We start from the raw sequence: 26,175 nt of genomic DNA, 5'->3' as shown, positions 1-26,175 counted from the left end.
GAACTCCGCATGGTGGCCCAGCGAATTTTTGGTGCAGTACCTGCGCCAATTTCTGCCAGCCGAACTCCCAGGTGAACGACCTCCAACTCAGATAGGGCAGACATGATATGAATTTTGGTGCTGCTTTTCACAACTCATGTCTCAGCGCTACCCCAATGCCTCTCTATTAGAGTGACCCCCACAAGTGTGCCCGTCCACGATGCCCCATACAGCCATCCCCGCATACAGAACAGCTACATTGCTACGGGTATAAGAGGGGAGCCATTTAGCGGTACCCAAGGTGCACTTGCTGTGCAGTCAGAAGGGGATACTGTGCTTTGCTGCCTGGAGCCCACGTCTGCCACTGTTTGCTTATACAAATACAGTACAAATACTCTGCCGAGCCGGATGAAACTCAAACACCGCACACGTAGTAAAACACACGGCGGACCCATCACACATACAAAGCATAGGACTGCTCGGAGTAATGAGATCCAAGAGCACCCATGGTGCATGGTTACCTGCAGGGCTCCAGAAAGAAAAAAAAAATTGATGTATGGAACCTTTATGATTTATTATTATTTGCTACCTTGTCTTTCTGTATGTCTTGTTTCCTTTGTTAAACTGACTTGTAGAAAATTCTCAATAAAAAATTATTGCTAAAAAAAAAAAAAAAAAAAATTATAGATAGGTCCTAAATCTTAACGCTCAGCCCCCCCACAGACCTATCTTGTGGATATACCATAAACGGTGAGATCTCTAACAACCATCTTCTGCTGCACGGAGCAGGACGGATGTCAGCGGGCTGTGCAGATGCTGGCAGCTACATAAACTTAGGCAAGTGTAAATTCTGCACTGTAATCCCAGGAAAGGGAAAATGACAATATGATTGCAGCCGCCGCTGTGAAGACTGCCTCTTGTAGTGATAGGAGATGTCACCTCACGCTGGGAAGGTAAGACAGGCAGCCGCGCCGCGCGCTCCCATAAATCCTCCTCATCCTGAGCTGTAGCCACGTGTGCAGACGGACAGCAACAGACAGAAATTATTTTTTGCCACATATGTACAAGGATTTTATAGCTTTATGATGTCAGATTTGAGGAAAAAGATCCCCCAATGCAAATGAATAGGTTTCTTCATACCCCGTAGAGCGGAGAAAAACTGCGGAATAAAAAATAAATAAATAACGTTGTGGACTTTAAAAATCAACAGCACGTTTGTTATTGCCTACGATGCTGTACAGAAATGCTACCAATTAGCTCCACTTGGTCATAATGGGACCTGGCCACATGTGGAGGTTCCACCTTGGATTTCCGCCACCGATGCCTTGAAAAATCCATGTATGGCAAATCCGATAGCTAGGACCATAACCTAACCCTGTACTGTGCGGAAACCACACTGCTTGACTTCTCTACCCCAGTCCTTCTATCCATCTGTCTACCTATCCACAGACATCTGGCCAATACTTCGATGAGCATCTCAAATCCCAACTGGAGAAAGGGCCAGCGACTTTCTCTAATCCTCAGAACGCCTTGCAAGGGCGAGGGATGAATGTTAAGCTGCCATTGCTGAGGCTTAGGCAGGTCTCCTGTGCTCTACAGTCGTGGCCAAAAGTTTTGAGAATGACACAAATATTAGTTTTCACAAAGTTTGCTGCTAAACTGCTTTTAGATCTTTGTTTCAGTTGTTTCTGTGATGTAGTGAAATATAATTACACGCACTTCATACGTTTCAAAGGCTTTAATCGACAATTACATGACATTTATGCAAAGAGTCAATATTTGCAGTGTTGGCCCTTCTTTTTCAGGACCTCTGCAATTCGACTGCGCATGCTCTCAATCAACTTCTGGGCCAATTCCTGACTGATAGCAAACCATTCTTTCATAATCACTTCTTGGAGTTTGTCAGAATTAGTGGGTTTTTGTTTGTCCACCCGCCTCTTGAGGATTGACCACAAGTTCTCAATGGGATTAAGATCTGGGGAGTTTCCAGGCCATGGACCCAAAATGTCAACGTTTTGGTCCCCGAGCCACTTAGTTATCAATTTTGCCTTATGGCACAGTGCTCCATCGTGCTGGAAAATGCATTGTTCTTCACCAAACTGTTGTTGGATTGTTGGAATAAGTTGCTGTTGGAGGGTGTTTTGGTACCATTCTTTATTCATGGCTGTGTTTTTGGGCAAAAATGTGAGTGAGCCTACTCCCTTGGATGAGAAGCAACCCCACACATGAATGGTCTCAGGATGCTTTACTGTTGGCATGACACAGGACTGATGGTAGCGCTGACCTTTTCTTCTCCGGACAAGCCTTTTTCCTGATGCCCCAAACTATCGGAAAGAGGCTTCATCGGAGAATATGACTTTGCCCCAGTCCTCAGCAGTCCATTCACCATATTTTCTGCAGAAGATCAATCTGTCCCTGATGTTTTTTTGGAGAGAAGTGGCTTCTTTGCTGCCCTTCTTGACACCAGGCCATCTTCCAAAAGTCTTCGCCTCGCTGTGCGTGCAGATGCGCTCACACCTGCCTGCTGCCATTCCTGAGCAAGCTCTGCACTGGTGGCACTCCGATCCCGCAGCTGAATCCTCTTTAGGAGACGATCCTGGCGCTTGCTGGACTTTCTTGGACGCCCTGAAGCCTTCTTAACAAGAATTGAACCTCTTTCCTTGAAGTTCTTCATGATCCTATAAATTGTTGATTGAGGTGCAATCTTAGTAGCCACAATATCCTTGCCTGTGAAGCCATTTTTATGCAACGCAATGATGGCTGCACACGTTTCTTTGCAGGTCACCATGGTTAACAATGGAAGAACAATGATTTTAAGCATCACCCTCCTTTTAACAGGTCAAGTCTGCCATTTTAACCCAATCAGCCTGACATAATGATCTCCAGCCTTGTGCTCGTCAACATTCTCACCTGAGTTAACAAGACGATTACTGAAATGATCTCAGCAGGTCCTTTAATGACAGCAATGAAATGCAGTGGAAAGTTTTTTTTGGGATTAAGTCAATTTTCATGGCAAAGAAGGACTATGCAATCCATCTGATCACTCTTCATAACATTCTGGAGTATATGCAAATTGCTATTATAAAAACTTAAGCAGCAACGTTTCCAATTGCCAATATTTATGTAATTCTCAAAACTTTTGGCCACGACTGTAGCTTCTATTATGGCTGCTACCCAAGTTAGGGTCCTTTTAAACGGGGTGAAGTGGGGCCATAACAAGGGTCGATGTAAAAGGTCCTTTGGAACCAGAGCTCTGGACTAGATGACCCTACAGAAGAGAGAAGCATGAAGTTAATATACCTTATTACTGAAAGCAGGGGTTGTAGCTAGTTGGGGCAACTGGTCAGCGCATGTGCCCTGTATGTAGGGTGCCTGGGGTAGCGAAGGGGCACCAACAAGACACTGCCTCGGGCAGAGCATTCAGATACAGAGCTAGGATGCAAACTGAACCTTGGCTCAGGTGAACCGTGTGAGGACCGTCTACAACTGACCCACTACTGCCGGCCGGGTCATTTAGGAGGACAGATTTTGGGCCTCTTTCACACGTGCACTATTTTTTCAGCATTTTGAAACAACTGGGGGGGGGGGGAAGAATAATAAAAATTTTCAAGTTCTACAATTTGTCAGGGATGGGCAATCTTACAGTGCAGGATGTTTAGGTCACACAGGATTGATAGGCCATCAATATAAAAGGAAACCCCCTTTAAGGGCTCATTAAGACGACCACGCCGTATTTTGCAGTCCGCAAATTGCGGATCCGCAAAACACGGATGCCGCTCGTGTGCGTTCCGCAAGGCCCGTTATAGCAATGCCTATTCTTGTCCGCAAAGCCAACAAGAATAGGACATGTTCGATCTTTTTGCGGGGCCACGGAACGGAGCAACGGAAGCTGATAACGCATGGTGTGCTGTCAGCTTCTTTTGCGCCCCCGTTGAAATGAATGGGTCCAAACCCCGCGTTCTGCAAAATTGCAGAACGGATGCGGACCCATTCATGCTGTCGTATGAATATGCCCTAAGGGGGTTGACTTCCAACATACGCTGCAAATGTATAGGTAACACATGTATGATCGCTGGGGGTTTGACTACTGGGATCCCCACCCCAGCAATTGTGAGAACAGGGGTCTTCAGGAGATAGCTGGGCGATGTACAAGCCAGTCCAATAAACAGTGAATGGAGTAGTGGGCTCACATGCGCACTACTGCGCTATTCACTCAGGGTCCCCCATTTTCATGATCAAGGGGGGTCCCAGCGTTTATACAATTAGCACCTATCCTGGGGATGAGTGATAAAAGGTTGCTCATGAGATAACCCATTTAACTGAGTGTTGTTGTGTCAACCAAGGCACCTCCGCCCCTGAAACGCGCTGTGTTCACCTGACTTGGCTCTGGGATATGTTGAAATCACAGGGCAGAGTTCAATGGAACCCAATGCAGCGACACAAATAAGCTCTTGCCGTTTATTACCATTGCTAAATAAATATATGGCGCAAACTCCGACTCCTAATGCGTGGGCCGAGATAAAGAGACATAATTGCAGCTATTCCTAGTGACCTGGACAAAGTTTTCCTGCCCTGCTGGAGTAATTCAGGGCTGACTGCTCTGCACTTAGACCCATATTTCCCCTTGCAGAATTATCTGTGCGGTGGCGTCATGCCGCACACTGGTTCCCGTGTAATATACAATCATGTCGTTTTATAAAAGCAAACCATAAAATCATAACACCAGGGAAACCATAAAATCAGTTTCCAGGTAAAGAGTCACCTGCCCTACAAAAACAGAACTTACGCTCTGGGTGAGAGAGAGAGAGATCTTGAGGTCTGCATAACACCGACATAATGCTGTCAGTGTTATTAAATACATTCCAGAACTGTAAGGGTTACATAGCATCATAAATCGATTTAAGGTTCTCTTTCACACGAGTGTGTCCCTTGCAGGAATTGAGCTCTGGGTGTGAGAGAGAGAGAGAGAGAGAGAGAGATCTTGAGGTCTGGACTACAGAAGCGCACAGCATTATCATGATTGATAATACTGTGTGCCTCTGTGTGACCTTTCTGTAACGGAATCATACCGACATAAAGCTGTCAGTATGATTCCGTTATAGAAAGGTCAGGCAGAGGCACACAGTATTATCAATCATGATAATGCTCTGCGCTTCTGTAGTCCAGATCTCAAGATCTCTCTCTCTTCTCACCCGGGACACACTCGTGTGAAAGAGAACCTTAAATCGATTTATGATGCTATGTAACCCATAGAGTTCTGGAATGTATTTAATAACACTGACAGAATTATGTCAGTGTTATGCAATACATTCCAGAACTCTAAGGGTTACATAGCATCATAAGTCAATGCTATGCGACCCAGTCAGTGCTACGGAGGTCAGGACAGGAGCTCTCGCAGACACACGCTGCGAGTTCAACGCATTGAATTTGCTCATCTGAAACCAGCCTAAAAGTGGCCAAACACTCTACGCCTTCTTATAGTCGACAGCTGTTATGCCCGACCATCCCTCATACACATGCATGCTCGGCTTTCAATCCGCAGCATGTCGGTTCATGCTGTGGAATATGTATCGCAGATTTCACCCTTTGCAATGCAAATTAGATCCTCATGCGGATTTTGACACAGATTTTTCCTTCACAAGTTATGTCTCATGAGGACACGCCATTAAAGGGGGTTTTCCCCATCTCATCATTTGTGGCATATCGCTAGGATATGCCACAAATGCCAGATAGGAGCATTCACCAGAGGTGGAACTCTACCTATCTCCAGAATGGGGCCCTCGAAGTGAAGGACAGCACTGCACACATGCGCAGCGTTCCCTACATTCACTGCGATAAGACTTCTGAAAAAAGCCAAGAGAGCGTGCCCGGCCATTTTCGGAAGTCCATTAGCAGTGAATGGAGAGCAATCCGTGCAAGAGTGGCCACCTCTCCATTCTCCGCTATGAGACTGCAAGCACTCTGCTATATTCAGAATTCCTGTAGCGGTGAGTGGAGGGTGGCGGTGCTTGCACTGCTGTTCTCCCTTCACATCAGGGCCCGGTTGTGGAGATAGGATGTGGGACCTGCACCTATCTGACATTTGTACCATATCCTAGCAATATACCACAGATGTTGAGATATTTTCCCAGTGCACAAAGTTACAAAAACTCCATTCACTTTCATGAAATTCATGGACTGAGGGTATGTTCAGATGGAGGATTTTGTCGGTGACGATATCCTCCATGTATCAAGCGGCAGAAACCGCTGCGCTGCAGTTTCTGCTGTGGGTTTCCATTTGGACCCGCTCTAGGTTTAGCTCTACTGAACGGAGCTAAACCACGAGCAGGGTCCTGCTGCGGCTCTGTGAAGGGTGGGAAAGAATGGACCTGTACATCCTTGGTGCGGGATTGAAAACCATGTGGCAAAAAACCTGCATGAACTGCAGCGTGAAAACAGCGGGAGGCGGTTTTAGTGCAGATTCGGCCCAGCTTTGGGCACTGAATCTGTGCTGGAACCCGCTCCATCTGAACATACTCTTAGATGCAGAAGTCCTCATCAAATCCTGGATATGAGAACGGGGCTGTACATATGATGGCAAGATCAGACTGCTCACCATTTGGTCTTACCCAAAGACTCTCCTGTAACGAGCTTTACTCTTGTGCAATCGTAACATTCATGGCAGCAACAATAAAGTCACCAAGGCACATGGGGTCATATATCATATAGTGACAGTGCTGAAGGGCCATACTATGGCACAGGGGCGGACTGGCCATAGACCTTACAGGAAAATTTCCCAGGGGCCGTCTGGGCCCTCCCCATGTCCAGTGGAAGTTTTTGGGGATGTATTTTGTGCTGGACTGTGGCTCTGTTCGGGTGGTATAATATGGTATTGCTGGCCCTGCCTTCCATCAATTTGACCCGACTACAAAATGGGGCCACTTTTAGTATTTTTTCCAGGGCCACTTTAAGTTCCCAGTCTGCCCCTGCTATGGCAGTTCGCCTCCTTAGAAGTCACTCAACAATTCTGAAGCAGTAGGTGCAGACCGTTCTCAATAGAGACAAATTCTAAGTATTGAATAAGGTTCCTTTAGCTATGCGTAATGGTACCACAAGGCCACCGCTAGGTTTACATCCACAAGTCATCACATTGTAATGCAAAATACATACACAGAAACCATAAAATTGTCATTAATCAGATCTAAGAAGCAACAGGTGCCAAACCAACCACTTACTTGAGAACTCTTCCCGCTCTTCGCCCCTCCGGACACGACCACAATCTGGTTGTGCAGCAAACTCTCCAAGAAGGCATATTTAGCTTTCCAAATAGGAAGGTTCTCCCTTTGCTTGAGGAGCTCAAAAAACCGGGACGAGTACGGCAAACCATCAAAAGGATTTATCTCCAAGTCATCAAGCAACCCTTCGTCAACGTCGCTCGAGCCCGACTCATCCAGGAAACAACCTTTCTCAGGAGACACCTTTAGCAAATCGTTGGCTTCTTCAGGAGTACCTGGCCGAAGAGCCATCATCGGAGGAAGTCAGGGATCCTTCCCATGAATCCTGAGACTCTGATCCAAAACTTTGCACCATCTGATTCCTGTAGACTTTCACTGGGAATTAGATACCTCCAAGCTGTCGAAAGGAGTTTTAGAAGAGGTTAGACTTGTAGACGAAACTCAGATCTGCAGTAAAGAAGACAAGGAAGCCTCTAACAGCACTTCCCTCGTGTTCTTATTGTATGCTTGCCTAACTGCTCCTGTGTAGAGAATGATTAAGCAAAGACTGGCCTGGCCAACCCTCTCTTACACGTGTCTGGATCCTGAATGACTGTGTGAATACAAAGCAGTGGAGTGATTGTGGAGAGATGGTCATGTGGTGACCTAATCCCAAAACAATGGGACCTCAACTATGGGAAGTAAAAAGGAGCTGACGGAGCATTGGAGCTTTCCTGGTCACCACGTTGTATCTGCCGCATGGAGGATAAAATAAAAAATAATAATAATAATTATAATAAAACAAATTACGTATTATTTGTCAAAGCGGCTACAGAAACAAAGGCTGACATGACAGCTTGGGGAATACCAGAGTGTAACCTACATAGAAGGCTTTGTTATCCGAGACAGAAGGCTGACCTATATACACACACACACGATGAGAGTGTGCGAGACAAATGAAGGAGGCGGACAAAGCTAAATGGATGGATAAAGCATAAAAACAGCAACACAATAACAAAACATAATAGTTAAACAGTGCATTCATTCTGATTGTATAATAGAGATGTCGGAGAAGTTCGCCAGGTAGCCTCGTGTAATTACTTTTTGCAGATTCTGCTGACGATTTCATCAAGAACGCCCATAATCCAGGCAATTATAGGATGATTGGGGGATAAGACAGAAGAAACACGTGGAGGAGTAGAAGAGCTGGAATAGAACTTTCCCTACCAGAGGATACAGTCACATGGGGAGTGCACGCTGCGGCTTTTCCATCGAGGAATAGTGGGCGGCAAAGGACGAGGGCTCGTCCACATTTCTGTGTCCGTTTCCCTTCGGTAAAAAAATAAAATAAAGCATCCTTGTATTATCCGTGTGTCTGTTTTTACCGTCCGCGTGTCATCCATAATTTTAAAATCATCTCCTTTCAGTCATTGGTGAAAAACGGACTCAACACGGATGCCATCCGTATTGTGTCCGTTATTTTTACAGACCCATAGACTTCAATAGGCGTGCTTGGTCTGCATCACGGACCAAAGTAGTGCATGTCTCCGTTGAAAAATTTGTAGCCATGCGCCGTATCAATTTATGCTGCAGATAATGTGAAATTCAGGGCAAATCCAGACCAAAAGTCATGTCGAAGTCTGCAGGAAAGTCATAGCAGATTTTCTGTCTCAACGCTCCTACGATGACCTAGCATGCATGTGTATGGGTCAGGAGGAACAGCTGCTGGCCTAATGGGCGTTTGACAGACAGCTCTCTGAAGTGGAGTCAGATTTACAGCACAACTAGTGTGACAACACGTGTGCGGTTACAGACTGGCTGCTGGGCTTAAAGGGCATCTGTCCGCAGATTTGTGCCTATGACACTGGCTGACCTGTTAACATGTGCGCTTGGCAGCTGAAGACATCTGTGTTGGTCCCATGTTCCTATGTGTCCTCATTGCTGAGAGAAATTATGTTTTAAAATATGCAAATGAGCCTCCAGGAGCAACAGGGGCGTTACCATTACACCTGGAGGCTCTGCTCTCTCTGCAACTGCTGGGCCCATCTGCAATTTCATTAACAGGACCAGGCAGTGTAAATGTCATCACACCTGGCCCTGTCTATCAAAGTCCAGAGGGTGCGGCAGTTGCAGAGAGAGCAGAGCCTCTAGGAGTAATGACAACACCCCCGTTGCTCCTATTAAAACAAAAATTCTCTCAGCAATGCGGGCACATATAAACATGAGACCAACACGGGTGTCTTCAGCTGACAAGCGCACATGTAACAGGTCAGTCAGTGTCATAGGTACAAAACTGCTGACAGATGCCCTTTAAAGGGGTATTCTGGTAGATAATAGCTTATAAGAGATAACTATCAGATCGGTGGGGGTCCTACCAAGCAGCTGGGGGTCTGCAGAGGGTATGGGGCCCCCGTCCTCATGATCAGTGGTAGAACCCCCCATCAGTGGTAGGACCTCACTTGAATGGGTCCGCGATACGGCCGTTCCGCAAAAAGATAGGACATGTTCTATCTTTTTGCGGAACGGAAGTACGGGACCATGCTTCCGTTCCGCATCTCCGGATTTGCAGACCCATTCAAGTGAATGGGTCCGCATCCGTGATGCGGAATGCCCACGGAACGGCACCCGTGTATTGCGGATCCGCAATACGGCAACGGGGTGCACACGTTCGTGTGCAGGGGGCCTTACATCTTGAGATGGAATATTATCGCTGCTGCATAGAAAACAAGGCGGGGGAACTAGGGACCATGAGAAATGATTAAGGGGAAAAAATATATAACATGGGGTAAAAGATGTGCGGACGGCTCTAGCGGCAGTGTTCTAGTCCCCATACACAGACTGCAGAGCGCTGTGCAGCTCACATCTCACAGCGGCTGACCTCACCGCTTTATCTAATCCATCTCAGAGGTAATTTAGCTTATGCCGAGTGAAAGGTCAATTTAAAGGGATGGGCAGGGAGCAGACTCCGCACAGAGTTCCCGGCAGATGTCAATGTCTGGGCTGCTTTGTTCCATATAAAGATTTGAGGGAGATTCCATCAAAGACTAAAGCTCAAGGGCAATCATCGAATTCACCGCCAGCCGTCTTCTGATACAACGCCGGCCCGGTGACCGGCAAGTAACTGCCCTGAAAGCTCCCGGTCTTCTCCACCGGGGACATTTACATGGGACTTTTTTATTTTATTTTTTTACTTTTTGCTACGATTTCTATATACACTGCAAATCTGCTACATTGTGTGTATAATAATATATATATATATATATATAATTTTTTTATAAAAATGTCTCAGTTTGGGCTCAAACATACGACTATAAATATCTTCCTTTTTTTTTCCAAGGTAAAAAAAAACAAAAAACGGACCCACTGATTGCTATGGCACCTTGCATACGTGCATATATTTTATTTATTTGCAGAACCATATGCTCCATCCACAAATCTCAGCGCAGGTCCTAAGGGTACGGCCACACTGGTCACATGACGTGTGTCGCGGCCAGGATCGCAGAGTGGCGATGAACCCATAGAAATGTATGGGATTGCAATGCAACTCACAAAAAAATCCAATATTGCTGAATTTTTTTCCGGCTGCCACTGCTGTTTAATTTTCAAGGGATCACATCTACTCTGCGATCCTGAGTGCAACATGTGGTGCGACCAGTGTAGCCCTAACCTAAGGCTACTTTCACACTAGCGGCAGGGGAGTCCGGCAGGCTGTCCCGGCGGGTGAACAGTCTGTCGGATCCGTCCTGCCGCTAGTTCACGTGTGACCCCGGATTGCTGCTCCGTCCCCATTGACTATAATGGGTGCAGGGGCGGAGTTCCGGCGGCAGCACGGCGAGAGGCTGCCGGAATAAAAGTACTGCACGCACCAGATCCGGAGTATGGAGCGACTGTTCTCGAGGATGAGACGGGCCCGGACAAAATGAAGGAAGAATAATCTCCTCATTTAGATGCAATGTCGACACCAACTTCGGCAAGAAGGACTGCACAGGGCGAAGGACCACCTTATCCTGATGGAGGATCAAGAAGGGCGACCGACATGACGGAGCCGCGAGTTCCGACCCTAAGCTAAAACTGATTAGCTTGGTCCCTGCAGGAAGGGTATAGCTGAAGCAAGGAGCTGACACTTTGTGCTTAGCGGCAACAGCTATACCCATGGTCAAAGCCTGTGTCCCCCAATTCACAGCGGCCACCAGGCGGAGCCCTGTTCTCGAGGTAGGTGATAAATGTCCATGTGTGGGATCAACTGATGGGATCCTCACTGATCGCCAGAACGGGGGATCCCAGTGTGCCGTTCCTTCCAGCCACAAGACCACAGCTAGGAGGAATTTGAATGAAGCAGCATTTGAGCGTGCCCTCAGCGCCTGACTGTTCCCCCTACCGACCTGACATCTATCACCTTTCCGGCGGATAGCGATGCAGATGTGTACATAGCCTGCTCCCTGAAGACCGGGCTGAGCAAAAGGACTCCTCAATATATTAAGGATTATTCAAATGTTGTGGGTTTTGCAGCAGCTTTGAATAAAATAAATAAATAAATCACAGCAAAAAAACAAAACAAAAAAAAAAAACACAACATGTGAATAAACCCTAATTAAAGGGGTTGTCCAAGTGTTTCCCAAGCATAGGTCGGACTGACTCCTGGCACCCCTGCTCTTCCCAGGGCAGTGACATCACGTTCACCGGTCATATGGCCCTAGATGCAGCTCAGACCCAGTCAAGTGAATGGGGCTGAGCTGTAATACTGGGCACAGCCACTATACAACGGACGGCGCTGTGTATGGCATACTGTGAGGAGGCTGCAGAGCTCAAACAGCTGATCTGCAGGGGTGTCAGGTGCCAGACCCCCACCAATCCGATACTGATGAACTGTCCAGTATTAAACACTTGGAAAACATTTTTAATTGGAGTTCCTTTCTAAAAATGTACATTTTTAATCATCATATATTTTTAAGTCTAAATTTTCTTCAGTAAGGCCTCTTTCACACGACTGTTTTTTTTTTCCGTTTACGGGCTGTTTTTTGCGTTCCGTATGCATTCCGTTTCCGTATTTCAGTTCCGTTAAAAAATAGAACATGTCCTATTATTGCCCGCAGATCACGTTCCGTCGCTCCATTCGAGTCAATGGGTCCGCAAAAAAAACGGAACACATACTGAAAAGAATCCGTATGTCTTCCGTATCCGTTCCGTTTTTGCCCAGCCCAATTTTTTTAATGTAATTGCTGTATACTGTATATGCCATATGGAAAAACGGAACGGAAAAGGAAACACAACGGAAACAAAAAAACTGAACAACTGATCCATTTAAAACGGACTGCAAAACACTGAAAAAGCCATACGGTCGTGTGCAGGAGGCCTAAGGGTACATTCACAGGAACCGTGTGTAATCCTTTCCGTTTTGCGGTCCGCAAATAACGGAACAGTGTGTCTGCATTTTGCGGACAAATGACTTCCGTTTGTGTTCCATATGTATTCCGTTTTTTACAGTCTGCAAAAAACAGAAGGAAAAAAAAATGAATTATTAAGCCTCTATTCACACGTCCGTAACGGAAACAGCAATGTGTGTTCGGCACTAATAGAATATGCCTATTCTTGTCCGCAATTGCGGACAAGAATAGGACATGTTCTATTTTTTCGGGAACGGAAATGGCAACACGGAAGTGTGGGTCCGCATTTTCAGGGCCGGGCCGCCCATAGAAATTAATGGGTCCGCAATTCCGTTCTGCAAAATGCGGAACGAAATTGCAGACATGTGAATGGGGCCTTAGGCCTTCAAAAATACGGAAACTGATTCGCAAAAAACGGAAACCATTGCGTTTGTCATCCACTATTTGCGGATCCATTGACTTGAATGGGGCTGCGGACCGATCTGTGCGGACAATAGTAGTACAAGCTTTATATTTTTGCGGACTAGAAATGTGGAAACACATTAACTGAACGTTGTCCGCACATTTTATTCACCCATAGAAATGAATGGATCCGCATCTATTCTGCGAAATGCGGAACGGATGCGGATAAAATTATACGGTGGTGTGAATGTAAATCTTACAGCGTGCGCTCTGCTGGCAGTGATGAGATGCTGCTATGATCGAGGGCATGAGCTGCCGCTCGCCTTCATCGGCGCTGGTGCCAGCTTTTAGGCTTCTACGTATTTTAAGTGGTCTCATTAACGCTAGAATCATCGCTGCCCTCTTAGAATCTCCAGCGCGCTTCCCAATATCCCAGACGCTGATAATGTCAATGGGCCGGGATTTATTAAAGCCTGTCATTTCCTATTAACACTTCACCAATTTAAATTGGATTTTAAAAAGGTAGAAAGATGGAAGATTGAGGGTTTTAAACGGAGCTGCAACATTCATTTTGGGGAGGTGGAGGAGGGACTATGAGCGCCCCATAATCACTCCGGGGGCAATATGAGCAATATTCACTATTCCTATGACACTTTTGCAAAACTGTGCATTTTTTTGCTGCAGCTTTAAAAAAAAAAAATTTTTATGATGATATGCATTTTGTGACTACTCCCCGAGACCAGAGCTCTAGTGTTCGGGCCCTTAAACATGACTGTATGCCCTCTGATATATACGGTCCGTGAGCGGCCTCATGTCCCGGAGCGGCATTGATCGTGCGCACGGGAAGCGCACAGCATTATAGATTACAATGATACTGTGCACGTTGGGCCCCCCGCAAGACTATTGTCCCGCACTCATATGATCTTATGAGTGCGGGACAATAGCCCCGTGGGCGGCCTAACGTGCACAGCATCATTGTAATCTATAATGCTGTGCGCTCGATGTATGCTGCTCCGGGACATATGGCCGCTCACGGACTGTATATCTCGGAGGGCTTATGGTCGTGTGCAAGGGCCCTTACATCTAAGGTAGTCCTACGTGACTGCATGTACACGCAATGCTGTATGTGTGATAGAGTTGCATAAAATTGCACATAATATCATATAAAGTTTGCAATGCACTTAGGCTTTATGGAACTTATTGCACTAACAAAATATATATATTAATAATAAAAAAAGGCTACTTTCACACTTGTTGTTAAAGGGGTTGTCTCTCACTTCATCAAACAGCATTTATCAAGTAGAGGAAGATAATACAAGGCACTTACTAATGTATTGTTATTATCCATATTGCTTCCTTTGCTGGCTGGATTCATTTTTTCCCATCACATTATACACTGCTCGTTTCCATGGTTACGACCACCCTGCAATCCAGCAGCGGTGGTCGTGCTTGCACACTATAGAAAAAAGCGCCAGCCTCTCTGGTGGTCGGGACTGTGACGCCGCACATAGGCCGATGCTTTTTCCTATAGTGTGCAAGCACGACCACCGCTGCTGGATTGCAGGGTGGTCGTAACCATGGAAACGAGCAGTGTATAATGTGATGGAAAAAATGAATCCAGCCAGCAAAGGAGGCAATATGGATAATAACAATACATTAGTAAGTGCCTTGTATTATCTTCCTCTACTTGATAAATGCTGTTTGATTAAAGTGAGAGACAACCCCTTTAATTCCGGCTTAGAGATCCAGCAGAGAATCTCAATACCGGAATTAAACGGATCCATTTTGATTTTGCACATCAGGATGCATCTGTCCCGTTAGGATACAGTTGTGTGAAATCAAAACGTCGCTAAATACATTGAATGTCAATGGGTAACGGATCCGTTTTTTTTTAGGCTCCTTATTGGTTTCAGTGCCAGATCCTTTGTATGAAATTGGAGACTGAAGGAGTCACAGTGAGGTGCATACGCGCCACGTGATGGTTCAGTTCACTTGGAGGCTGTAACTACAGATATGAAATGTGACGAGCACTTAGGACGCCTTTACCTGCGGCAGACTTTGTGGCGGAAATTTTCTGCAGCTGAAAAATCAGCGCAATTCATCTGAATGGGTTTAATTAGGAAAGCACATGGATTTCTGCAAGCCCCTAAACATGAATACGGATTTTCAGTCGCAGAACTTTTATGCAACAAAATCTGCTGCGTGTGAAGGCGTTCTAAGGCTATCCGCATGTATTGAGGATTATGCGCAGATTCTCGTGCGGAAAAAAAAAAGTGTAGTACAGGACCAGCAAAGGCTATGAGGTTAGACAGACCTCACGTACATCTCTGTGCAGATTTCACCCTTTTCAATGGACGGGCAATATCAGAGGCAAAACCGCATCAAATCTGCATCCGAAAACAGCAAGCAACACATGCGGTTTTTAGTGCGGAAACACACAGAAATATGCGCAGATCTTCTGCATGTTTAACCGCACCCGTGTGCAGGTAGCCTTGAGCCCCTTTCACACAAGCGAGTTTTCCGTGAGGGTGCAATGCATGAAGTGAGCCGCCCTTGTTTTTTTACGCATTATTTCTGCATTGCTTGAGAATTGCAGCACATTCTAGATTTTGTGTTTTTCACGCAGCCCTGGGGCTTCAGTGAAAAAACGGATGCAATGCGTTTTTCACTGAAGGTTGCTAGTTGTTTTTTTTTTTTAATCTTCAGTTTTGAGTTTCAGAGTGTGAAAAACGCATCAAAACGGATTGCAACCGCGCGGAAAAAAAACTGAACGCAATCGCAGACAAAACTGACTGAGCTTGCTTGCGAAATGGTGCGAGTTTCACTGAACGCACCCTGAGCTAATCCGTATCGGTCATGTGAAAGAGGCCTTAGGGCTCATGCACACGGCTGTGTTTTTTTGGTGTTTTTTGTCCACGTTTGTTTTGTGGATCAGATGTGGACCCATTCACTTTAACAGGGCCGCAAAAGATGCGCACAACACACCGTGCTCAGTCCGCATCCGTATGTCCATTCCACGGCCCGCAAAAAAAATAAAAAAATTAGAACATGTCCTATTCTTGTCCGTTTTGAGGTTCCACAGAGGGAAGGACGTATAGTTTCGCAACATACGGAATGCCCACGGCCGGGCTCTGCAAATTGCGGATTGCAAAAACGCTGATGGCCGTGTGCACGAGCCCTGAGGCTGTGAACATGCTCGTCTGAAATGAGCTTTAGGCCTCATGCACACGACCGTCGTTTTTGGTCCGCATCCGAGCCGCAGCATTTGCGGCTTGGATGCAGACCCATTCACTTCAATGGGGCCGCAAAAGATGCGGACAGCACTCCGTGTGCTTTCCGCATCCGTTGCTCCGTTCCGTGGTCCGCATAAAAAAAAAATAACCTGTAGGTAGTTCTATTAATAGCTGTCCTCGCCATTCCGCAAATTGCAGATCCGCAATTTGTCGTGTGCATGAGGCCTAAACCAATGCACTGCTCATACATAGGGTGTGTACAGCGTCTAACGGCAGAACAGACAGCGCAGGGAGATGGGGCCGAACATGACAGGTGCAGGAAAACCCTGCAGTAACAAGCGCCCTTCCTGCACACCACTAGTATAGAAGGCTGGGTTCACAGCTTTTCAGGCTTTTTCTGCAAATGTGTTTTTGGCGCATATTTTTATTTTATTAATTTTTTTGCTTGGAAAAAAATAAAAAATAAAGGGTCAGCTCCGGACGTTGGACGAAAGTCTATTGGAAATGTGAAACACAAGCATTTTTTGCCTACTCATTATTTTTCCACTTGGGTGCATTTAAAAAAAATTAAAAATTCAAATACAGCACGGGTGCAAGGGCTTTAGAAAAGAGTTAAAAAAAAAAAAAAAAAAAGGATGCGGTATGAAAAAAAAAAAATATATATATATTTAAATTTTTTTTTACAGGGAAACGCCAGAGCAAATCCGTGTGTTCTCTACCATTGCAGATTTGTGTCTTTTTTCATTACAATCTGAAATAACGGACAGACGGATCGGAGGGGATCCAACCACTGAGACCCCAAACGGTCACTCAGGCAGGGGCGATGGCTTAGAGATGGTGGAGGGGGGCAACATGACGTTCCAGGCCCCTAATGTAGAATTTGCATGGTGTAAGTCATTTCCAGTCCTGGAAACCATTTGGACCCCCGACCCCTGCAGCCCCCAGTGTTTGGACTGGTGCAGGTGTCAATAGTCCGACCCTCTGACATTACCAGTTGTCATGTGGGGGGGGGGGGGGGGATTCCCTCTCAGTGGCAGCGGTCTGTCCTGTAACCACAGAGCCATAACCGCACGTAGACCAGGTATATAAACGTGAGGGGCGGCTAGTGACGTCATACACGAGTGTATTTCCTATATCAGCCCCCGCCGCCTGCCACGTTTACAAAGCCATGGTCACCAAAACAAACCGCAGGCAGAGACTTTTTAGGCCCCCCGGGCTTCCGTACTCCGCGGCAGGCACCCGGCCGTTACTATGACAACCGCACTACGCTTTACCACAACAACAACTCTAAAAGACCGGGGGAGTGAGAGGAGCATGGAGCCGGCAGGTAACGGACACGCTGGTGTATAGCTATACGTTACCTGTGCCTGCTGAGCCGGGGGAGGAGTGTCAGCTCCTGGGGACTGCCCGGAACTCTCAGGCAGGGACTCGTATGAAGTGGTGATTTACTGCCTGGAGTAGAACCACAACTCCCAGCATGCTCCGCGCAGCAGGTGTCAGTGCATGCCGGGAGATGTAGTTTCCCACCAGGTGTGTGCACACACTGGAGACACGTCGTTGTAAGGTGCACATAAAGGGGTTTTGTCACTTCAGCAGATGGCATTTATTATGTAGAGAAATTTAATACAAGGCACTTACTAATGTATTGTGATTGTCCATATTGCCTCCTTTGCTGACTGGATTCATTTTTCCGTGACATTATGCACTGCTCGTTTCCATGGTTACGACCACCCTGCGGTGGACGTGCTTGCACTCTACAGGAAAAGACACTAGACTCTCAGGTGTCCAGAAGCGCACATAGGCTGACGCTTTTTTTTTTCCTATAGTGTGCAAACACGACCAATGGTGCTGGATTACAGGGTGGTCTGTAACCATGGAAACGAGCAATGTATAATGTGATGGAGAAATGAATCCAGACAGCGAAGGAAGCAATATGGACAATCACAATACATTAGTAAGTGCCTTGTATTACCCTTCTCTGCATGATAAACGCCATCTGCTGAAGTGAGGCGACCCCTTTTGAGCTCTCTGCTTGTTGTCAGTGAATGAAAACATCATTGCTTTCGCTGCTGACATTTGACACGACACGCTCACACGGAGAAAACACAGCTCGGAAAAAACTGATGTGTATTTTTGCGGCAGAAATCTGAGGGTCAGCGCGTGGTATCCGCCGCAGTTTGCAGTGCTGCGTGAAATCCATGTAAAAGGGCTGACGCACAGCAAACCGAGAATCAATTCACGTTCTTATATAGTTCAGTTGCTCCTACAGAAAAAGCGCGGTGTACGCACTAGCGGTGCATTTCCCATTGGAAACAATAGAAGCATGCTGGGTTTTTTGTATCCGGATTTTGTTTCAGAAACTGTCAACCTCCAAGTAAAAAAAGTAACAGAATGGATATCTGGTGTTGAAGGGGTTTTCTGTCTCAGGTCTCAGCTCCGGGGCTCCCACCGATCTTGAGAATGAAGGGGCCGGAAAAAATGTAGCGCTTCATCCCCCTCTACTTTCCCAGATAACAAGATCCCGTCTGCACATGCGTTGGGTGACAGATCCAGGCAAGAAGATGGTGAGGGTCTCTGGCCCTGTCACTCAAGGGGGAAGATGAAGCTGCCGGGGAGGGGGGGGGGGGGTCTAGGTCTGCCCCTAGGTGATCCCCTTATCTTGGATAGGGATAACTATTAGATCACAAGAACGAGGAGTCTGTGGAGCCCCCCTGAAATGATTGAGGGCATACAGTTGCAAGAAAAAGTATGTGAACCCTTTGGAATGATATGGATTTCTGCACAAATTGGTCATAAAATGTGATCTGATCTTCATCTAAGTCACAACAATAGACAATCACAGTCTGCTTAAGGGTACTTTCACACTTGCGGCAGAGAGATCCAGCAGGCAGTTCCGTCGCCGGAACTGCCTGCCGGTTTAGGCAAAACGTATGCCGACTGATGGCATTTGTAAGACTGATCAGGATCCTGATCAGTCTTAAAAATGCCTGATCAGTCGAAAAAATGCATTGAAATGCCGGATCGGTCTTTCCGGTGTCATCCGGCAAAACGGATCCGGCATTTATTTTTTTCACCTTTTTTTCAGTCTGCGCATGCGCAGAACGGAACGACAGATCCAGCATTCCGGTATGCACTAATGCATCCGTATGGGAAAAAATGCCGGATCCGGCGTTCAGGCAAGTCTTCAGTTTTTTTCGCCGGAGATAAAACCGTAGCATGCTGAACTGACTGAACTGAAGACATCCTGATGCAAACTGAACGGATTGCTCTCCATTCAGAATGCATGGGGATAAAACTGATCAGTTCTTTTCCAGTATAGAGCCCCTGTGACGGAACTCTATGCCGGAAAAGAAAAACGCAAGTGTGAAAGTAGCCTTACCTAATAACACACAAATAATTAAATGTTACCATGTTTTTATTGAACACACCATGTAAACATTCACAGTGCAGGTGGAAAAAGTATGTGAACCCTTGGCTTTAATAACTGGTTGAACCTCCTTTGGCAGCAATAACTTCAACCAAACGTTTCCTGTAGTTGCAGATCAGACGTGCACAACGGTCAGGAGTAAGGCTAGGTCTACACGACGACATTTGTTGCGCGACAAAAAGTCGTGCGACAGATAGGGCGGAACATTTTGTTGCACTAATGTCGCGCGACAATTTTTATAATGGCAGTCTATGGTGTCGCACTGCGACATGCGACATACTGCGACACGACAGTCGCAGAAAAATCCATCTCAAATGGATTTTCTGCGACTGTCGCATGTTGCAGTGCGACACCATAGACTGCCATTATAAAAAATGTCGCGCGACATTAGTGCAACAAAATGTCGTCGTGTAGACCTAGCCTAATTCTTGACCATTCCTCTTTACAGAACTGTTTCAGTTTAGCAATACTCCTGGGATGTCTGGTGTGAATCGCTTTCTTGAGGTCATGCCACAGCATCTCAATCGGGTTGAGGTCAGGACTCTGACTGGGCCACTCCAGAAGGCGTATTTTCTTCTGTTTAAGCCATTCTGTTGTTGATTTACTTCTATGCTTTGGGTCGTTGTCCTGTTGCAACACCCATCTTCTGTTGAGCTTCAGCTGGTGGACAGATGGCCTTAAAGGGAGTCTGTCACCACATTTTAGCATGTTAGACCGTTAAAATAGGGTTATGTGATCCAGCCAGAACATAAAAACGGTACCTTTGTGGTAGAAAACGGACTTTTCAATTTGCAGAAAACGAACTTATAAGATTATCTTCTGAGCCCTCTCAAGTGCCCAGGGCGGTCTCTCAATCCTCGGAGCCCCAGGCAGGCACCTCCTAAACGGCTGATAACTCCGCCCTCCGTGCGCCTCTGCCCGCCCGTTTACTCCCCTCCCCTGTCCCTTTCCACTGCGGCTGTGCGGTACAAATCGTAGCGGGCGCATGCACAATGCGATGCCCGCTCCTGGCAGGGCATCGCAATACCTATTGCGCATGCGCCCGCTACGATTTGTACCGCACAGCCGCAGTGGAAAGGGACAGGGGAGGGGAGTAAACGGGCGGGCAGAGGCGCACGGAGGGCGGAGTTATCAGCCGTTTAGGAGGTGCCTGCCTGGGGCTCCGAGGATTGAGAGACCGCCCTGGGCACTTGAGAGGGCTCAGAAGATAATCTTATAAGTTCGTTTTCTGCAAATTGAAAAGTCCGTTTTCTACCACAAAGGTACCGTTTTTATGTTCTGGCTGGATCACATAACCCTATTTTAACGGTCTAACATGCTAAAATGTGGTGACAGACTCCCTTTAACCACCTCCCGACCGCTGTACGCAGATATGCGTCCGGGAGGTGGTTGCTTTATTCCTCCTGGACGCATATACGCGTCTTCTCGCGAGACGCGAGATTTCCTGTGAACGCGCGCGCACAGGCGCGCGCGCTCACAGGAACGGAAGGTAAGCGAGTGGATCTCCAGCCTGCCAGCGGCGATCATTCGCTGGCAGGCTGGAGATCCGAATTTTTTAACCCCTAACAGGTATATTAGACGCTGTTTTCATAACAGCGTCTAATATACCTCCTACCTGGTCCTCTGGTGGTCCCTTTTGTTAGGATCGACCACCAGAGGACTCAGGTAGGTCAGTACAGTCCCACCAAACACTACACTACACTACACCCCCCCCCCCCCGTCACTTATTAACCCCTTATAAACCCCTGATCACCCATGATCACCCCATATAAACTCCCTGATCACCCCCCTGTCATTGATCACCGCCCTGTCATTGATCACCCCCCTGTCAGGCTCCGTTCAGACGTCCGTATGATTTTTACGGATCCACGGATACATGGATCGGATCCGCAAAAAGCATACGGACGTCTGAATGGAGCCTTACAGGGGGGTGATCAATGACAGGCGGGTGATCACCCATATACACTCCCTGATCACCCCCTGTCATTGATCACCCCCCTGTAAGGCTCCATTCAGACGTCCGCATGATTTTTACGGATCCGATCCATGTATCCATGGATCCGTAAAAATCATGCGGACGTCTGAATGGAGCCTTACAGGGGGGGTGATCAGTGACAGGGGGGTGATCACCCTGATTACCCTGATCACCCCCTGTCATTGATAACCCCCCTGTAAGGCTCCATTCAGACGTCCGCATGCGTTCTGTGGATCCGATCCATGTATCCATGGATCCGTAAAAAATCATGCGGATGTCTGAATGGAGCCTTACAGGGGGGGTGATCAGTGACAGGGGGGTGATTACCCTGATCACCCCCTGTCATTGATAACCCCCCTGTAAGGCTCCATTCAGACGTCCGCATGCGTTCTGTGGATCCGATCCATGTATCCATGGATCCGTAAAAAATCATGCGGATGTCTGAATGGAGCCTTACAGGGGGGGGTGATCAGTGACAGGGGGGTGATCACCCTGATTACCCTGATCACCCCCTGTCATTGATAACCCCCCTGTAAAGCTCCATTCAGACGTCCGCATGCGTTCTGTGGATCCGATCCATGGATCCGTAAAAAATCATGCGGATGTCTGAATGGAGCCTTACAGGGGGGGTGATCAATGACAGGGGGGTGATCAGGGAGTCTATATGGGTGATCACCCCCCTGTCATTGATCACCCCCCTGTCATTGATCACCCCCCCTGTCATTGATCACCCCCCTGTCATTGATCACCCCCCTGTCATTGATCACCCCCCTGTCATTGATCACCCCCCCCTGTAAGGCTCCATTCAGACATTTTTTTTGGCACAAGTTAGCGGAAATTTTTTGTTTGTTTTTGTTTTTGTTTTTTCTTACAAAGTCTCATATTCCACTAACTTGTGTCAAAAAATAAAATCTCACATGAACTCACCATACCCCTCACGGAATCCAAATGCGTAAACATTTTTAGACATTTATATTCCAGACTTCTTCTCACGCTTTAGGGCCCCTAAAAAGCCAGGGCAGTATAAATACCCCACATGTGACCCCATTTCGGAAAGAAGACACCCCAAGGTATTCCGTGAGGGGCATATTGAGTCCATGAAAGATTGAAATTTTTGTCCTAAGTTAGCGGAAAGTGAGACTTTGTGAGAAAAAAACAAAAAAAAAATCAATATCCGCTAACTTATGCAAAAAAAAAAAAATTCTAGGAACTCGCCAGGCCCCTCATTGAATACCTTGGGGTGTCTTCTTTCCAAAGTGGGGTCACATGTGGGGTATTTATACTGCCCTGGCTTTTTAGGGGCCCGAAAGTGTGAGAAGAAGTCTGGGATCCAAATGTCTAAAAATGCCTTCCTAAAAGGAATTTGGGCCCCTTTGCGCATCTAGACTGCAAAAAAGTGTGACACATCTGGTATCGCCGTACTCAGGAGAAGTTGGGGAATGTGTTTTGGGGTGTCATTTTACATATACCCATGCTGGGTGAGAGAAATATCTTGGTCAAATGCCAACTTTGTATAAAAAAATGGGAAAAGTTGTCTTTTGCCAAGATATTTCTCTCACCCAGCATGGGTATATGTAAAATGACCCCCCAAAACACATTGCCCAACTTCTCCTGAGTACGGCGATACCAGATGTGTCACACTTTTTTGCAGCCAAGGTGGGCAAAGGGGCACCTTTCAGATTTTGCAGGCCATTTTTTACACATTTTGATTGCAAGGTACTTCTTACACATTTGGGCCCCTAAATTGCCAGGGCAGTATAACTACGCCACAAGTGACCCCATTTTGGAAAGAAGACACCCCAAGGTATTCCGTGGGGGGCACGGCGAGTTCCTAGAATTTTTTATTTTTTGTCACAATTTAGCGGAAAATGATGATTTTTCTTTTTTTTTCTTTTTTCCTTACAAAGTCTCATATTCCACTAACTTGCGACAAAAAATAAAAAATTCTAGGAACTCGCCATGCCCCTCACGGAATACCTTGGGGTGTCTTCTTTCCAAAATGGGGTCACTTGTGGGGAAGTTATACTGCCCTGGCAATTTAGGGGCCCAAATGTGTGAGAAGAACTTTGCAATCAAAATGTGTAAAAAATGCCCTGCAAAATCCGAAAGGTGCACTTTGGAATATGTGCCCCTTTGCCCACCTTGGCAGCAAAAAAGTGTGACACATCTGGTATCGCCGTACTCAGGAGAAGTTGGGCAATGTGTTTTGGGGTGTCATTTTACATATACCCATGCTGGGTGAGAAAAATATCTTGGTCAAATGCCAACTTTGTATAAAAAAATGGGAAAAGTTGTCTTTTGCCAAGATATTTCTCTCACCCAGCATGGGTATATGTAAAATGACACCGCAAATCACATTCCCCAACTTCTCCTGAGTACGGCGATACCAGATGTGTGACACTTTTTTGATGCCAAGGTGGGCAAAGGGGCACATATTCCAAAGAGCACCTTTCGGATTTTGCAGGCCATTTTTTACACATTTTGATTGCAAAGTACTTCTCACACATATGGGCCCCTAAATTGTCAGGGCAGTATAACTACGCCACAAGTGACCCCATTTTGGAAAGAAGACACCCCAAGGTATTCCGTGAGGGGCATGGCGAGTTCCTAGAATTTTTTATTTTTTGTCGCAAGTTAGTGGAATATGAGACTTTGTAAGAAAAAAAGAGAAAAAAAAAAAAAATCATCATTTTCCGCTAACTTGTGACAAAAAATAAAAAATTCTAGGAACTCGCCATGCCCCTCACGGAATACCTTGGGGTGTCTTCTTTCCAAAATGGGGTCACTTGTGGCGTAGTTATACTGCCCTGGCAATTTAGGGGCCCAAATGTGTAAGAAGTACCTTGCAATCAAAATGTGTAAAAAATGGCCTGCAAAATCTGAAAGGTGCACTTTGGAATATGTGCCCCTTTGCCCACCTTGGCAGCAAAAAAGTGTGACACATCTGGTATCGCCGTACTCAGGAGAAGTTGGGGAATGTGATTTGCGGTGTCATTTTACATATACCCATGCTGGGTGAGAGAAATATCTTGGCAAAAGACAACTTTTCCCATTTTTTTTATACAAAGTTGGCATTTGACCAAGATATTTTTCTCACCCAGCATGGGTATATGTAAAATGACACCCCAAAACACATTCCCCAACTTCTCCTGAGTACGGCGATACCAGATGTGTCACACTTTTTTGCTGCCAAGGTGGGCAAAGGGGCACATATTCCAAAGTGCACCTTTCGGATTTCACCGGTCATTTTTTACACATTTTGATTGCAAAGTTCTTCTCACACATTTGGGCCCCTAAATTGCCAGTGCAGTATAACTACGCCACAAGTGACCCCATTTTGGAAAGAAGACACCCCAAGGTATTCTGTGAGGGGCATGGTGAGTTCCTAGAATTTTTTATTTTTTGTCGCAAGTTAGTGGAATATGAGACTTTGTAAGAAAAAAAAATAAATAAAAAATCATCATCATTTTCCGCTAACTTGTGACAAAAAATAAAAAGTTCTATGAACTCACTATGCCCATCAGCGAATACCTTAGGGTGTCTACTTTCCGAAATGGGGTCATTTGTGGGGTTTTTCTACTGTTTGGGCATTGTAGAACCTCAGGAAACATGACAGGTGCTCAGAAAGTCAGAGCTGTTTCAAAAAGCGGAAATTCACATTTTTGTACCATAGTTTGTAAATGCTATAACTTTTACCCAAACCATTTTTTTTTTGCCCAAACATTTTTTTTTTATCAAAGACATGTATAACAATAAATTTGGCGAAAAATTTATATATGGATGTCGTTTTTTTTGCAAAATTTTACAGCTGAAAGTGAAAAATGTCATTTTTTTGCAAAAAAATCGTTACATTTTGATTAATAACAAAAAAAGTAAAAATGCCAGCAGCAATGAAATACCACCAAATGAAAGCTCTATTAGTGAGAAGAAAAGGAGGTAAAATTCATTTGTATGGTAAGTTGCATGACCGAGCGATAAACGGTGAAAGTAGTGTAGTGCCGAAGTGTAAAAAGTGCTCTGGTCATGAAGGGGGTTTCACCTAGCGGGGCTGAAGTGGTTAAGTTCTCTTGCAAAATGTCTGTGCCTCTTTTTCTCCACACATAGTGTTGTGTGTTTCTTCTAAACAACTCAACTTTGGTTTCATCTGTCCACAGAAGTATTTTGCCAGTACTGCTGTGGAACATCCAGGTGCTCTTGTGCAAACTGTAAACGTGCAGCAATGTTTTTTTGGACAGCAGTGGCTTCCTCTGTGATATCCTCCCATGAAATCCATTCTTGTTTAGTGTTTTATGTATCGTAGATTCGCTAACAGGGATGTTAGCATATGCCAGAGTTTGGTGCGTGTTTTTTATAGGGCGGCTGTAACCAACACCTCCAATCTCATCTCATTGATTGGACTCCAGTTGGCTGACACCTCACTCCAATTAGCTCTTGGAGATGTCATTAGTCTAGGGGTTCACATACTTTTTCCACCTGCACTGTGAATGTTTACATGGTGTGTTCAATAAAAACATGGTAACATTTAATTCTTTGTGTGTTATTAGTTAAGCAGACTGTGATTGTCTATTGTTGTGACTTAGAT

General features: G+C 46.0%; 2 protein-coding genes across 4 annotated transcripts in view; one reads left to right on the top strand and one right to left on the bottom strand.

Annotated features, from left to right (window-relative positions):
- DHX32 (DEAH-box helicase 32 (putative)) overlaps positions 1–17,632 on the bottom strand; it is a 66,875-nt gene extending 49,243 nt beyond the window's left edge. Inside the window, exons 1-2 of one of the 3 annotated variants that reach the window (XM_044297164.1) lie at positions 17,553–17,632; positions 7,194–7,590 (exon numbers count right to left, since the gene is read on the bottom strand). In XM_044297164.1, coding sequence (XP_044153099.1) covers positions 7,194–7,487 — 294 coding nt within the window. In that variant the 5' untranslated portion in view covers positions 7,488–7,590; positions 17,553–17,632. The other 2 variants (XM_044297166.1, XM_044297165.1) reach the window with 2 other exon arrangements.
- Positions 17,466–26,175, top strand: part of FANK1 (fibronectin type III and ankyrin repeat domains 1) — a 106,045-nt gene continuing 97,335 nt past the window's right edge. The window contains exon 1 of the mRNA XM_044297169.1: positions 17,466–17,518. Coding sequence (XP_044153104.1) covers positions 17,506–17,518 — 13 coding nt within the window. The 5' untranslated portion in view covers positions 17,466–17,505. The remainder of the gene's footprint in view (positions 17,519–26,175) is intronic.

The sequence above is a fragment of the Bufo gargarizans genome, chromosome 6, assembly GCF_014858855.1.
Source record: "Bufo gargarizans isolate SCDJY-AF-19 chromosome 6, ASM1485885v1, whole genome shotgun sequence".
Lineage (NCBI taxonomy): Eukaryota > Metazoa > Chordata > Amphibia > Anura > Bufonidae > Bufo > Bufo gargarizans.
The sequence above is the reverse complement of the archived record's forward strand: the minus strand, read 5'-3'. Positions and strand labels throughout refer to the sequence as shown.